This window comes from Setaria viridis, chromosome 1 (assembly GCF_005286985.2).
Source record: "Setaria viridis chromosome 1, Setaria_viridis_v4.0, whole genome shotgun sequence".
Lineage (NCBI taxonomy): Eukaryota > Viridiplantae > Streptophyta > Magnoliopsida > Poales > Poaceae > Setaria > Setaria viridis.
Genome location: NC_048263.2, coordinates 3120272 through 3134866, shown reverse-complemented (window position 1 = coordinate 3134866; position 14595 = coordinate 3120272). Strand labels below are relative to the sequence as shown.

At 43.2% G+C, this 14595-nt stretch overlaps 1 protein-coding gene across 1 annotated transcript; it reads left to right on the top strand.

Annotated features, from left to right (window-relative positions):
* The first annotated feature begins 761 nt into the window (after positions 1 to 761).
* On the top strand, positions 762 to 2638 carry LOC117836709 (protein CYTOKININ-RESPONSIVE GATA TRANSCRIPTION FACTOR 1). Its single transcript, XM_034716223.2, has 3 exons — positions 762 to 1183; positions 1326 to 1694; positions 1820 to 2638. Exons 1-3 carry the CDS (start codon positions 974 to 976, stop codon positions 2249 to 2251), a joined length of 1011 nt encoding a protein of 336 aa, XP_034572114.1. The 5' UTR covers positions 762 to 973; the 3' UTR covers positions 2252 to 2638.
* Positions 2639 to 14595: the final 11957 nt, after the last annotated feature.

Here is a 14595-nt window from a genome sequence, read left to right as displayed (position 1 = left end):
ACACAATGGATGCTCCTGTTTCTTTTATATATGTCATATTTTATTAAATATTTCATATTTCAGATTAAAATGAACTAAAATGCCTCTAATTCCAACACTTATTGTCAGCTAATTGTATTGATTCTTGTCTATAACAAGCTTTGCGTACCAACCATCATTTAGCAGAATATACCTACAACATTATGGGACATGGTCGTCTTGGTGCCACGAACCCTTACCTATTTCTATTTAGATTAGAGAGCAATTTGGCGTCAAGGAATTTTACCCCAAAGGGGCTATTTAGTTGGTTATTTATACAAAAGGAAACAAAAGGAAACATCTGATGCAAATTAGAATTTAAATGCTGATTCTCTCCACGTGTAAGCTGTTGAAGGCGATTTTGAACGTAGAATTTTGTTAAAGCACAAAGTATTATTCATGGTGCAGCGTGATCTTAATCAGTGATATGTAATCCAAAGCAACAGCATCCTCAATTCCATGTAAACCATTTGGCAAAACAATCATTGCCCAATATTTGCACTAGCCTGGTGGGTCAGAGTTGCATCAGATTTTATAGTTGTGGTCGATCTGGGAATGAATGTTTTGCACTCACGGTGCATAATGTGTTTGTCCCACTGTTTCCCTTGGTTCCTCATCCCTTTCCCGTGCCGGCGTGCCTGCCTGTGCGTGGCCACCTCTCTCTCACTCTAGGAAAGGGATCACACATCATGACATCTTTCTAAATCCCTAGGGCCCTAGCTAGAGAGAGACTGATAGCAGCTCTTGTCTCCTCCTGCATCTCTTTATAAAAAGGACAGGACCGTCTCCACACTGTCCATGATCACCCTGGGCCCTTGTAAATTGCCCCTCCAACTGCAGATCTCCTCTCCATCTCCCTGCAGCTTATATGCATCTATCCCTGATCTCTTTCGTCTTCCCCCAGTGCTTGCTATCTCCCTAGCTAGATCTCTCTCTAGCTCCCATCTCTTCTCACATGTCTACCATCTACATGAGCCAACTGTCTACTCTCCCTCTAATGGAGGGAGAGCAGGATCAAGGACTCTTTCCGGCCTTCCACATCTCAAAGGACCCTCCTATCTTGTTCCCCTTCATGATCAACAACCCCGTGGATCAGCTCCAAGGGCAAAGCAGCTATGGAGATCAGCACTTGAGGCAGCAAGTTTTGGCTGAATCTACTCAACAGGTTAGGGGATCACAACTTTTATTTAGTATAGATGCATATGTATATCATCCAAGGAAAGCTTATGTATCCTAGCACATGCTGCTATTTTAATCTTACATACAGCTCCTTACCATGTTTAATATTAGTCTTATCTCGCTTGTAGTTCACAGATCGCATGATGATGAGCGGATCAGACATCTTCCCTAGGCCACCGCTGTTCCGGCCGACTATTCAAAGCATCGATGGTGACATGATCCAGCGGTCCGCATATGATCCATACGATATCGAGAGCAAGCGTGCTGACGGCTGGGCAGTGGCACCACCAGCAGCGAAGATGAAGATCATGAGGAAGGCGACGAGCGAGTATCCCGAGGGTGGAACGGCAAGAAAGCCAAGGAGAAGAGCACAAGCGCACCAAGATGAGAGCCAGCAGCAACTGCAGCAGCAGCAGGCTATGGGTGTCGTTAGAGTGTGCTCCGACTGCAACACCACCAAGACCCCCTTGTGGAGGAGTGGTCCTTGTGGCCCCAAGGTGAATTACCAATTGGGCAAAGCCCTGATCTGATCTGTGTGTGCTTTTGAGATTTACACCACAAGTTGTTGTTACACTTGCAACCTAGTACCACAGTACACATATTTACCTTTTGCATGCTGCAGTCTCTTTGCAACGCATGCGGCATAAGGCAAAGGAAGGCTCGGCGGGCGATGGCGGCTGCCGCCGCGGCGGCGGCGGCTGCTGCCAGCAACGGAGGCACTCCACAAGCTGCAAGCGTCGCCGTACAGGCAAAGGCACCCAAGAAGGAGAAAAGGGCAGACGTCGACCGGTCGCTGCCGTTCAAGAAACGGTGCAAGATGGTAGCCGTCGATCACGCTGTCACGGCAGCCAAGGCGACGCCAGCAGTCGCTGCTTCGACCAAGGATCAGGATCACGTCTCCAGTGACAAGGTCGCTGCTGCGGCGACGAGTCTGCAGAGCAAGGCCGCCAGTCCTCCTCCGGCGGCGGCGTTGCACGTTTTCCCCGCCGCCGACGAGGTTACGGACGCCGCCATGCTGCTCATGACCCTGTCCTGTGGGCTCGTCCGCAGCTAGGTAGCTACCTATAGCTTCTACTAGCAGCCGAGAGATCAATCACTAGTAGCCACTGATGAGTGCGACCTGATTTGCAACTAAGTACCCTGCCCCTATTATATTTCTTGTGTTTTCTTCTTTGATTTTGTGTTGAGGAAGAGGAAGAAGATCACCAGGAGAGATAGAGTGACGACATGCCCAAGGCAAAAATAATAAGCGAAAACTCTCGCTAGCCAGTAATGAGTACCAGGATTTTCTATAAGAGTTTTTTTAATTATTTTACCTTTTCTCAGCTGTGGCTAATTAATTATTCAAGCCACTATATGCTATGTAACTTTGTTTCTTTGTATTGTTTATGTTTTGGATCATTGGAGCTAATAATATGGATAATTGATCGAGGAGACACTATACCACAGCCCCGGATCACCGACTACGTTGTAGTTGGTATAACCCGCTGAATTAAACATGTAATACTGTTGATTGCTTGTCTGTGGTTCATGGCATTTTTCTCCCAGTGTCAAATGTGTATGTCAGCTGCTACTTGCTCAGATGTAGAGGGTCTCAAGCTACTTCTTGTCAGGCATCCCGCATACCCTCACTTTTTTGTGACAAACATTCCCTTTTATCATGCATGGCAGCAACTATGCGGTAGGTGGGACAACTTGGTGCATGCCTTGATGTTTGGAAACGATTGTCCGGTGCATAGTTTACTACTACAGTACTAGTACTAACTTTATATTCACATTACATTGTCCAATGCCAAAGAAAATGCAAAATAATCTCATGCATTATATACTTTGTATCATAAATCTCTGTAGTTTCATTTCTGTTGCATTGCACAATCTTACTAGTTAGGTCTGGTTAAGAAGCTCATCCATCAGTTAAGGAGGTAAACAAGAAGAGAACACATAGTTGTACCCTTTGGGCCTAGGAGAGGAAACGTTTACATGCATATGGATTCCAAAATATTCTTTGTTATTTCTTTACTTTAATTTTTTATCAATTAGCACTTCCTAATAAGAGGAATTATATTACTAATCTTTATTTTTTAGCACCAAGAACTTCGTCGTCTATTTACCGGCAACAATAAACAGTCAAGCTGAATACAAGGCAACAAAAATCTGTGTCTGGTTCAACCGGATGCAGCCTTCACTGCACGACAGCGCCTGTACGTCTCGCACTTGAGTGACCGGACAAGGTTTGCCTCCCTTTGAATATGAACGCTAGAATGCATGACCTTCTCTACTCATTTCCTTCAACACGTTCCCACATGTTGCAGATTCTACGACAACCATTTGGTACGGTGTTAAAAATGCGTCGTATGTACATAAAAAAAAAGCCCTAACAGCACCTTGTTTTTGCCTGCCCCATGACAAGCCGGCCACACAAAGATTACATGCATTATTATGCATGATTTATTTCCATACTATATATTTTTCATTCATGGTAGTTTTATTATGTATGTTGTTTCATGTTGGAGATCTAATTGCTATCTTCAACATGAAGAGTGAATAGAGCTTGCATTTGCAGCTGTGTTTTACTGTTTTCCCTATATATACATGCTGACATGTGCCGGACTGGACGGATGATCTCTCATGAGCACTACTACAAGCAGTAAAAGTTAGCCGGTCAGGACTCGGACGTACAAAGCTGTCCCAACGCAGGTGCAGCTGTATCGACGGCAGAGACAAAGTGTCTGGAGCCTAAGGACTGGCCTGGCGTTTTCTGCAGCCATCAGCCATGCACTGCTTGTGCATTGGTAAGTGGTAAGTTTAATCTGAACCGGACAAACAACATCCCTAGAGTGGCCTAGAGGGAGAGGGAGAATCACCCAGGATCACGAAATGAAATTGACGGCAACTACAGAGGAGTTGCCCAGCTATACTTTAGTTTACCTTTTTTTTCCTGCGAGTTTCTTAGCTATTCTTAGAGCACAAGTATACTTCCCGCTAAGGTGTAGTATTTTGTTTTTTATAAAAAAAATCAAACTGTGAAAGTTTTGAACAAGAAATCAGTCAAATTATATGCATATTTAATGTAAAGGAATTAGTAGGTTCATATTCAAATGGATATTAAGATTATGTAAATTTAGCAAATGGCAATACTGTAAGAAAACTAAATGCCAAAATTTACTTTTAAAGATTTCTCATGTCAAAATATGTCTTACATTGGTTAAAGAAGTTTTCTGATTTATCTACACATGTTTAGTACTCTAAATGTTAAGGATCTGCTGATTGAGTTTGACTTGAGGACTACACGTTCCTAAATTAATTAGAAAAAGAGCAAAGAAATATCTACAAATATTAACAACAACAACTACTACACAACAGCAACAATTTTTTTTGGTATGGATGTGTGTTGTGTGACCTGGAAAAAATATGGAATCACAAATTCATATTGCAGTACATCAAGATATACACTAAAAATTTTTACTTGCTTAACAAGATAGACACACTATCACTTTTGCATATAGCCAATCAAAAGACTCATTTGGAACGTGAGAATTTTTGCTGCCATATCAGAGTTGAGGTTGTTCATGTTATCTGAGATTCCAACAAAACCAAAAAGCTTAGTTTGTTTCGCATTTACTCATTCTAAATTAATGGAATCCCTTTAATTTGTTCGGCCATAGACATTGATCGGAAAATGATGACACGGTTCCAACTAATTAAAATTTTGTTTGCTAGCATTGCATTCATACTACAATTGATGCTCGATCATTTTCACAGTTCAGAGTAGTGCAGTAGTAGTGATGAAGGCAACATTTCAGAGAGAGATACAAAGACCTGCGTCCATTCATGAACCAAGGAACAAATTCAAGGATAAGGGGCGACGTGGTGCCGCGAAAAAGTGAGGTGCCAGATTGTCACTTTGGCTTCTGGCTCAGAAGCTAGCTGCTAGCTAGAGACCTAGAGTCCCTTTTATTTTTGCTTTTGAATGGAAAAGAAGTTGGCGAAATGGCTCGGCGGTTGGATCAACGATGAAAGGTCCATTAAAGAACCAATAAGAGGGCAGACTTTGTGTAACTTCGTTATCAGAACAGCTTACAACATCAACGTCTCGTTTCGAATGCACAAATTTGATAGAGTTGTATCAATTTCTAGAAAATTGGATCCCTAATTAAGCTCTAAACGGGGATTACTTGGTAGTTCTCCTCGAGATTTGAAGTAATATCCTCGAATTTTGAAGTAATATCCGGGCTCCTTGGCAAAGGCGTCAGTAGAACGGCAGGCCAACCACTCGCTACCACACGGCAGACCACAATCCAATGAACAAAATCAACATACTATCTGCTATCAGACGCATAGAGACCAAGAGTCCGCAAGGCAAAACCTACCTCCTTTTCCTCAATCGCTCCCTCTGTATTATTGTTCGGTTCTTGGTTCTGTCGTCCTGCGTCCAAGCAGCGAGGCCCCAGTCCTCAAGTGCCCAAAAGAATATGGGATATGCCCAGTTTTGAAAATCCAGTGAGTCATGTTGAGATCATTAGCATGTCCTGTTTTGGGACTGAAACCTTAGAGTTTTGATTCTTCATTTGGATTCCTGAAATCTTAGGGACTTCAAGAAGAGATGGCCAAGCAAATCAGAACTAATCTTACTACTTATTGTTCTTTAGGGTAGTTGGAATAATGATGTGATAATTCAGTAATTCACTTTAACAAACCGTATTGTTAAATTATAAGAGGTAACCATTATTGTGAAGAGTTTATTTCACAATGTATCATTATTAGTTTATCCCTTCGTTATGTTTGGTCCAATATTTTTAATAGCTGTCAGTTAGGATCATGAGTTGGATTTAGTTTTTGTTGAAATACCATGGAGCATATTCCGGGCTCATGAAAATTATTGTGTAATCTCCTATTCTTGTGTAAGCATGTTAGCATGTGTACTTAACAATGATTTCGGCACCAAAAATATCGAGATTGTCAACTTTGCTTATATTAGTAGCTAAATGTTTGTACGAACTTGTTCCTCGTGGCTATATGTTCGCCCAGCCTCCACGAAATTTATGGGTCCGCCACTAGGGTAGCGTGCAGTTGGAAGAACTAACCGGTGCTGTACAAAGCGTACGCTAGGACAGCGACCTCACTTGTACCAGCAATGGGCAATGGCAGCCAGACGTGGCAGCCTAGTCTATGCATAAAACATGCGGATGCCTCTCACTCTGTACCTGTGTTATGTGTGTGTGCATGCCAAAGGACGACACGTTTGTCTGATTCAGAACCAATGTATACTGTAGTTGAATTGTCCAATGGCGCTTTCGGTGGGCATGCAGCTAGCAACAGTACCTAGGTGCTAGCTGTAGTGGTAGTTTGTTGGCCTAGCTGCTTAGCGTTTCGGTTGGGGGAGACGTGGATTCTGTTGCTAGCAGGTAATTGTTGTGGTTCCGATCCTGCCATCGTTCCCAAGATTTTGCGGTCGCGCCTTGAGATCCGTATTTCGATTAGGTTTTTAGGTTCTGAGGGGTGAGGGGCTAGTTCTATTGACAAAGCGGTCGGGGCAATGGCGTGAGATCGAATTATTTTATCAGATTCCATCGTAGATGCAGAGGGGTTTATTATATCAAGAGTGCATAAAAAGGAGAAGAATGTCGTCACAAAGTTTCCCTCATATGATTTTAACTTCATAACGTATATATGTAATATTTACCTTTGTCTTGTCCTCAAGTGCTACCAATGTGAAATGAAGATATGAGCAGATGCTTTATATAACTACTTACTCGAGTAAAGAGATGAGTGAGGGTTTTAAGTTCTCGCTGATGTATTTTTTTTAAGGAATTAAGAAAATCAGGATATAAATAGGCTCATGAAGAGCAAAAGAAAAGGAAGAAAACAGAATTACAGAGAATTAAGCCAAGATTCCATGGTAGGAACTAGACTAGGTTTAGCCCTTAAGAGAACAAGGGAGAATTCAAAGACAAATTTCCTTTTACAAGCATTCACAGATGGGTCGATATCATTGAAGATCCGGTCTATTCTTGTTGTCCAAATGCTCCAAGCCATTAAGATGATCTCCATGAAGAAGGGAACTCTCAGTTGTTGCTTTATACGAGAGAAGATTTGAACAATTGGTCTTGTAGTTACCACCGAGATACCAATCGATGCCTAGCATGCTTTAGCAAAATTGCATCACAGAAAGAGGTGAGCATTAGTTTCAGGTCTATGCAAGATGCACATGTCACAATTATAAGATTCCAGGAACATCCTTTTGCGCCTCAAGAGGTCTCTCGTGCTTACACGATCTTTGAGCAGCAGCCAAAAAAAGACTTTATGTTTCATCTGGCATTTAGACCTCCATATCCAGTAGAAAGTTGGATGGGTGCTTCTATGGCCAATCAGTGATTTATGAACTTTTGATGCTGAGAAATTTGCATTGCCCCATATGTATCTCCATTGGTCAAACCTAGATAGTTGTTGCGAGTTGTTCAGAGAAGTTTGCAGTTCTAGGAACTGTTGGTGAGCTTGGATTGAGAGAGCCAGATGGAAGTTGCAAGAAAAGTTAACACTGCCCACTGCATTTTTGTAAGTAACATTGGGGTTCTTGGCAAAGGAGAAAAGTTTAGGGTATTTTTGCTGCAAGACTTGACCATTCCACATATCCTGCCATAAAAGGATTGATGCACCATCATGTACAGATGCTGAGGCAATTCCCTTGTAAGAGTCTACTAGCTTGACTATGTCTCTCCACCAAAAGGAGCTCTTGTTTTGTTGCCCTGGTAAGTGACCATTCGAGTAGTAGTTATCCCAGACTAGATGCACACAGGGAATGTCAGCTCTTGAATAGAATTTGTGTAGGAATTTCATCAATAGAGAGTCATTCTGAGCAGACAGATTAATAACACCCAATCCTCCTTCTTTCTTGGGCAGACACACCATTGGCCATGCTACTTTTGGTGGTTGCTTAGCATTAAGATCAGATCCCTTCCAGAGGCAATGCTTCCTGTATTTGTCTATCTGCTTAATAACCCCCTTATGCAGTTTCAGAGTGCCGCAGTAGAATACTGCTGCAGAGGAGAGGACAGAGTTCACCATTTCAAGTTTGCCACCCTGGGTGAGGAATGCAGATGTGCAAGTCAATCTTCTCTCAATTCTCTGAACTAAGGGTAAGAAATCTTCAATTTTTGGCTTAGTTGTGCCCAAAGGAAGACCCAAGTATGTGAAAGGCAGGCTACCCTTTTGGCAATTGAAGGTGTTGGAGAGTGACTGCAATGTTTCTTCAGAGACGTTTATTGGCACCATGACTGACTTGTTGTAGTTCACTTTAAGGCCATTTGCTGCTGCAAATGAGCTTAGTAGGTCCTTTAGAACTAGCAGTTGTCTGGGGTAGGCTTCCATTATTAGAAGAGTATCATCAGCATATTGAATAATTGGGAAATCAGACCCTGCTCTCTCGGGGATGGGTAGATTAATTAAACCTTGAGACTTTGCTTGATTGACCATGGACTGTAGAAGATCTGCTGCCAATACAAAGAGGAGAAGGGATAGAGGGTCACCTTGTCTGACTCCTCTTTTGTAATGGAAAACCTTACCAGGGACACCATTTAGGAGCACTGAGGAAGTGCCAGACCCTAGGATGTCCTTGATCCAATCCAGCCATCTAGGACCAAAATCCTTTTTCTGGAGGATTTCTAGGATAGCTTGATGTTCTATTTTGTCAATGGTCTTTTCAAAGTCCAGTTTCAGAATGACCACTTCCTTCTTGGTAGATTTGCACAAGTGAATATATTCAAAAGCCCAAGCTAGGTAGTCATGAATAGTCTTTGATCTGATGAACCATATTGATTATCATGTACTAGGGTGAGAATGATCTGCTGAAGCCTTTCAGCCAGAAACTTGGTTAGGAGCTCTATGGAGGAATTAAGGAGGGAAATAGGTCTGAAGTCTCCAACAAATAAGGGGCAGTCCTTTTTAGGTACCAGGTATATGAGTCATTAATACTTTTCAAGCAAATTGTTCCTTCATAAAAAAGCATCACAGAGATCATAGAAATCTTGGGCAATAGAAGGCCAACATTTCTTGAGAAACTCTCCATTGAAGCCATTAGGGCCTAGAGACTTGTGATTTGGCAAATCCATTATAATCCTATCAATTTCCTCCCTTGTTAATTCACCTTCTATCCACTCAAGATTCTAAGCTAGAGGAAATAGAGAAGCTAGATCCATGTTTATGCCAGAGAATTCTGAGATGCCTAATCTCTCCTTAAATGCCAACCGGAGAAGCTGAACTTTTGCCTCATGCTCAAACAGTTCCCTTCCTGAATCATCCCTAAGCATGGTGATTTTTCTTTAATTGTGCTTGATGGAGGCATTTGCATGAAAAAAATTCAGTGCACTCATCTCCAAATTTCACCCACTTGATTGTGCCTCTCTACTTCCAATAAATTCTCTGTTGGTTGAGAAGGGATTGTAATAGTTGTTCTAAAGTTCCATTCTTCTAGAGTGAGATCCTTGGATTCTTCAAGGGTGTCAAGGAGGAGGATAGCATCCTTACAGTTTTGAATGGTTTTTGCCAGGTTTGGGAGCTGGTTCTTCTAAGCTTTCAACACTCTCCTTAGGTTTTTGAATTTAGCACTTACAGCCTTTACCTTGCCAGTCTGCATAGTGGGCAGGTTCTAGCCATGTTGAAGGATAGCACCAAACTGGTTATGTTCCAACCAATAATTCTCAAATCTAAAGACATGTGGTCTTGGCACATTTGTGCATGCAGATATAAGGCAAGGAGTATGATCAGATGGATCCCTGGACAAGGCAGATGCCCATGTGTTCGTGAGAAGAGTCGCTCAGGAATTGGAGGAGAAGAACCAGTCCAGTCGTTCTAAAAGGGGATTATGCTGCTTGTTTGTCCAAGTGTATCTACACTTTTGAGTGGAATCTCAACCAATTTAAGTATGCTAATGGCTTCATTGGAGGCAAACATCTCTTGACTGTTTCCTCCTAGCTTATTCCTATTTTTTAGAGATCGAATTAGTTTGAAGTCCCCTAAGATTAGCCAATATACCTCCTCAGGCATGCCAATGTTGCTGAACCAATTGAGAAAGTTCACTTTTCCTTCTGGTGTGCATGGGGCATAAACGTTGGTTAGGATTCGGTGTTCCCTAATAAATCAACAAACAAGCTCTGTGCATAGTCATTTTGAAAGGCAAGAGAGCCAATGAACTTGGATCCATTCCAAATTATAATACTACCACCAGATGCTCCTACTGAGGGTAGGACTTCAAAACTGTCCACACAAGGAGGGCAGAATTTCTTGATATATTGGGCATCAAAAAATTATTTTTTAGTTTCTTGCAAGCAAATAATACACATCTGGATTCAGTAATTTTGCTTTTAATGGCATCCCATTTGCCTTCTGAATTAATACCCCTTATGTTCCAACTTAGGATCAGCCATGTTCTTTTGTTATTAGTGCAATTCATTTGGAAAACTCAGAATAAGATAGAAACCCTTTGCATGCACAGCACCCAATGCCATAACTGAGGAAATGAAACCAGTCTCTAACATAACTGAGAACATCCAACATTAAACCAGGAATAAAAAAAAAGAAGAATCCAGCCACACAGGGCCAATAAAGGGCACGACCTAGAGTTTTTAACTGAGAAAATAAGCTGGAAAAAACCATCAACCGGCAGGCACAAAATCCACAGCCACTTCCGATGGCTGGAAAGGGGGAGAGAGAGCATGCCCTTCTCAGTTTTTGGTCTTCTTCTGTGGTTCATCATCATCATCATTCTTGTCTTGATCTACCTTCTTCTTCTTGCCCTTTCCAGCTTGCCTGAATGAATCTTGCTTGGTGTCTTGGATGTAGGCCTCTTTTCACTAATGACTTTAAAGGACTTGGGTTTACTTTTTAGAGCTCTGTCAGTCAACTTTTCAGGAGGGATCATACAGGCTGACTCACCAATTCTCTTGATAATGCTTAAAGGAACAGCTGGAGGGTTTGCAGAGCACGCAAGACAACCTTTACTAGCACAGCTATCTTGCTTAAAACCATCATTGCATACTCTAATTCTAGAACTCCTTTTGAATGCAGTTTCAACTAAGGGAGAAGTAGCTTTAGGATTTGACTGGGAGGTCTACTCAGCTTGGTCCATTGAAGTGACATTGTTTGCAGAAGGATCCAATTTTGAGGATTGACCAATTTCATTGTCTGCAGAAGAGCTTACACAAGTGATCTTGCCATGATCAGGACATGTAGGGGGCATGGCAAAGGATAGCATATCTCCATTCTTGGAACAGTCAAGCAGCACTTTCCAAGTCTGGGAAGATAGGAAGGATTTGGCCTAGTCAAAACTGTTAGGTGACATCAGCAAGATTATGAAAAAGGGAGTCCAATCTTTAGGGAGCTGCACCACCAACTCTCGATTGTCAACAGGAGAGAAGAGCTTGGACCACAATCTGAAGAGATCAGGACTAGGGGTGTGTTTGGTTGGGCTGTGACTTTTGGAAAAGCTGCTGTAAGCTGTGGGCTGTGGAAAAAGTTGTTGTAGGTTGTGGGCTGTGAGAAAGCTGAAAGCTGTTTGGTGAAACAGTTGTGGCTTTTTAGGAACACTTATGAGCGGACCCCACGTGTCATTCATAGTTCCTTTCACTGACATACGGGCCCTATAGTCATTAATACCTTTTTTTTCTTTTTCTCTTCTTTTCCTCTATCTTCCCTCTTGTGTGGAGGGGCGGCGGCGTGGCCGGCCGGTGAGGAGGGCCAGCAGTGCAGCCGGCCGGCCGCCGAGGAGGGGCGGCGAGGAGGGCCAGCGGCGCGGCCGGCCAGCGTGGAGTGGCAGCAGCGCGACCGACCAGCAAGAAGGGGTAGCGGCACGGCCGGCCGGCGAGGAGGGCTAGCGGCGCAGCCGAACGATGCGGAGGGGCAGTGGCTAGACGGCGCGGCCGCCGGAGAGGGAGCGGGCGCCGCCGGAGGGAACGAGCGCGAGAGAGAGATGATGGAGAAGAAAATAAACGAAGTGGTACACCACTTACGAGTGGCACGCGGGTAATTTTCCCGAAAGTTTGGAAGTCACAGCTGCTAAAAGCACCCTGGGAGCTGATGTGAAAACTATACTAGGAGAAAGCACTTGCTTTTGTGAAAGCTGCTACTAGTTCTACCCCTTTGGTTGGGCTTTTGGCTTTTCTTGGTGGCAAAAGCACTTTGGAAGCCCAACCAAAGGGACCCTAGGTTTGCTAGGCTGGGTCATTCTCCCAAAGATGTTTGCCAGCCTAGGGTCCACAAGCGGCCTGTCAAACAATCTGGCGAGGCCCGCATTCAAGTTTAATTTCATATGGATGGCGGGAGTTGGTTGACCATTGGATGTCCATAATAAGCTGCATTGCAGGTGCAATGGGAGCAACATTTGCCAATTCCTTATCATTCATCAGCTCATCTATCTGAATCTCAGGGACTAGAAAGTTAGGATGTTGGGCCTGAAGGCCAACCACTACCTCTGGAAAGAGCTCTTCAGGGAACTGATCACTGTCATCAATGGGGGAATCAAGGTTCAAATCAGGAAGTTCAGGTCCTGTGACATCAAATGATGAATAGATAGAAGAACTTTGCTGAACTGAAATACTGATCTATTCATTGTCCTCTATGTTGATCTGATCAGCAGGCTGAGCTTCTTCCATAATCTGATCTTGATCTTGATTACCTTGTACAACAGGAATCTCAGGGTGTCCAATTGGCTACTAGGGAGGCAGTGAGTTAGGAATTTATTCTGGAGGATCAGCATTGCCATCATTTATATTCTAAAATTCTTCCAAATTTAGGCCCAAATGTTGAGGGTGAGGTCAGAAGGGTCCTTGATTGTGACCAGGCTAACCAAGTCCCAATCCTGGGAACACAAAATTTTCATCTAGTCCTTCAGGAGGAATATCCTCATCCTGTGGCATGCCCCCAAGAAGATTTTGCCGGAGAATCTCACACTAGATAGTCAGGGAAACTCCTTCAAAGTTATCCCCCTCGAGATGATTATGTAGTGTAGGACATTCGACAAATCAGTAACTGTAGCCTTAATAATGATTCTAGCTAGAACATTGTCTCTTTGCTAGAAAAGCAACCTGCCAAATGATTTTATAGTATCCCCTGTTTCTACATTGGATCGATAATCCAGAGGGTAACCAATCAACATTAGCCAGCATTCTCTATTAAAGGTAACCCTTCTAGCATTGGGACCCCTATTGTGATTAATGAACTCAAGATTAAATCCTTCGTGCTGGTGAGGACTGTGAAGCACAAGACCATTTCTGTCAGATATACGCACAAGACGAACATAGGCCTGACCACGACCAAAAGGGCACTTATGAACATCCCTTACTTGCAGGCCATACTATTCCACTACTAGACCTGAAATGACATCCCTAATCTCATCAAAAGGTACCTCATCATCAGGGAGAGGGGAACGGTGATGATGGCTAGGTCTTCATTTCTCGACACTGCCCTCGAAGTCACCATACAGATGTACGGCTATCTTCCTTGCACGATCATCCTTGAATCCCAGCAGCATCATGGGGTTAGGGTTGATGTTGAGGAAAGCCATTCTTGGTGGATTGGTGTTGGCGGTGGGATCGTCGGCTGGTGTAGGCAGGGGAGGGGATTCCGATGCACAAGGTAGTCGAGTTTCCTCCACACTAGGGTTTTCTTGCTGTGGAAGAGGCGCTAAGGAAGCTGAAGGGGCGTGCCTCTCGTTAATGCCCAGAATGGAGAAAGAAAAGTCTTGGAAACTGGCGAAAACTGGCAGCCCACACAAATTAGGTCCACTAGTCATTGTAGTGGGCTGCTTAAACCACCTCTAGACCTCCTTATCCTTCGAAGCAGCCGAGTTAATAGACGGTGAAAAGAGGCAGTTAAAGATTCGACCGCCATTTAATCGATAGCAAAGTCTTCAAAACATGTCCCTCTTGTTTACAATGCCAGCATTTGATCAGGTTTTGACATGAAACCCTAGGGTGGTTGGGAAGCACCTTTTACAGACATTATTAGACCCTGCAACAGTATTGGGCTGCAAGACATATGGGCCTTTTGACCCACAATTCAAAGCAGACTGCTGACCTGTCAAATTTTGAAAATTTTGAGGATGAACCTTAGCCCAAAAATTTAATCTCTCAAAAATTGAACGCCAAGTGTAAGAAATCCTTTTGAATATAGAGATTCTTGGGCGTATGGGACTGTCATTATGATCTAGTTGATGAACCTTGATATTCAAATGAGAATCAGAGGAACCAGAAGGAAACGATTGAGAGGCCTGCTGAGACCCAAGGGAGTCCTATTGGCACCAATTAACGGAGACTGGTTAGATCGAATTGCATCTGCATATGAGATCTTCTTCTTCTTATGATTCACTTCAATCCAATCAAAAGAATGGCTAGAATCCACTTTGGA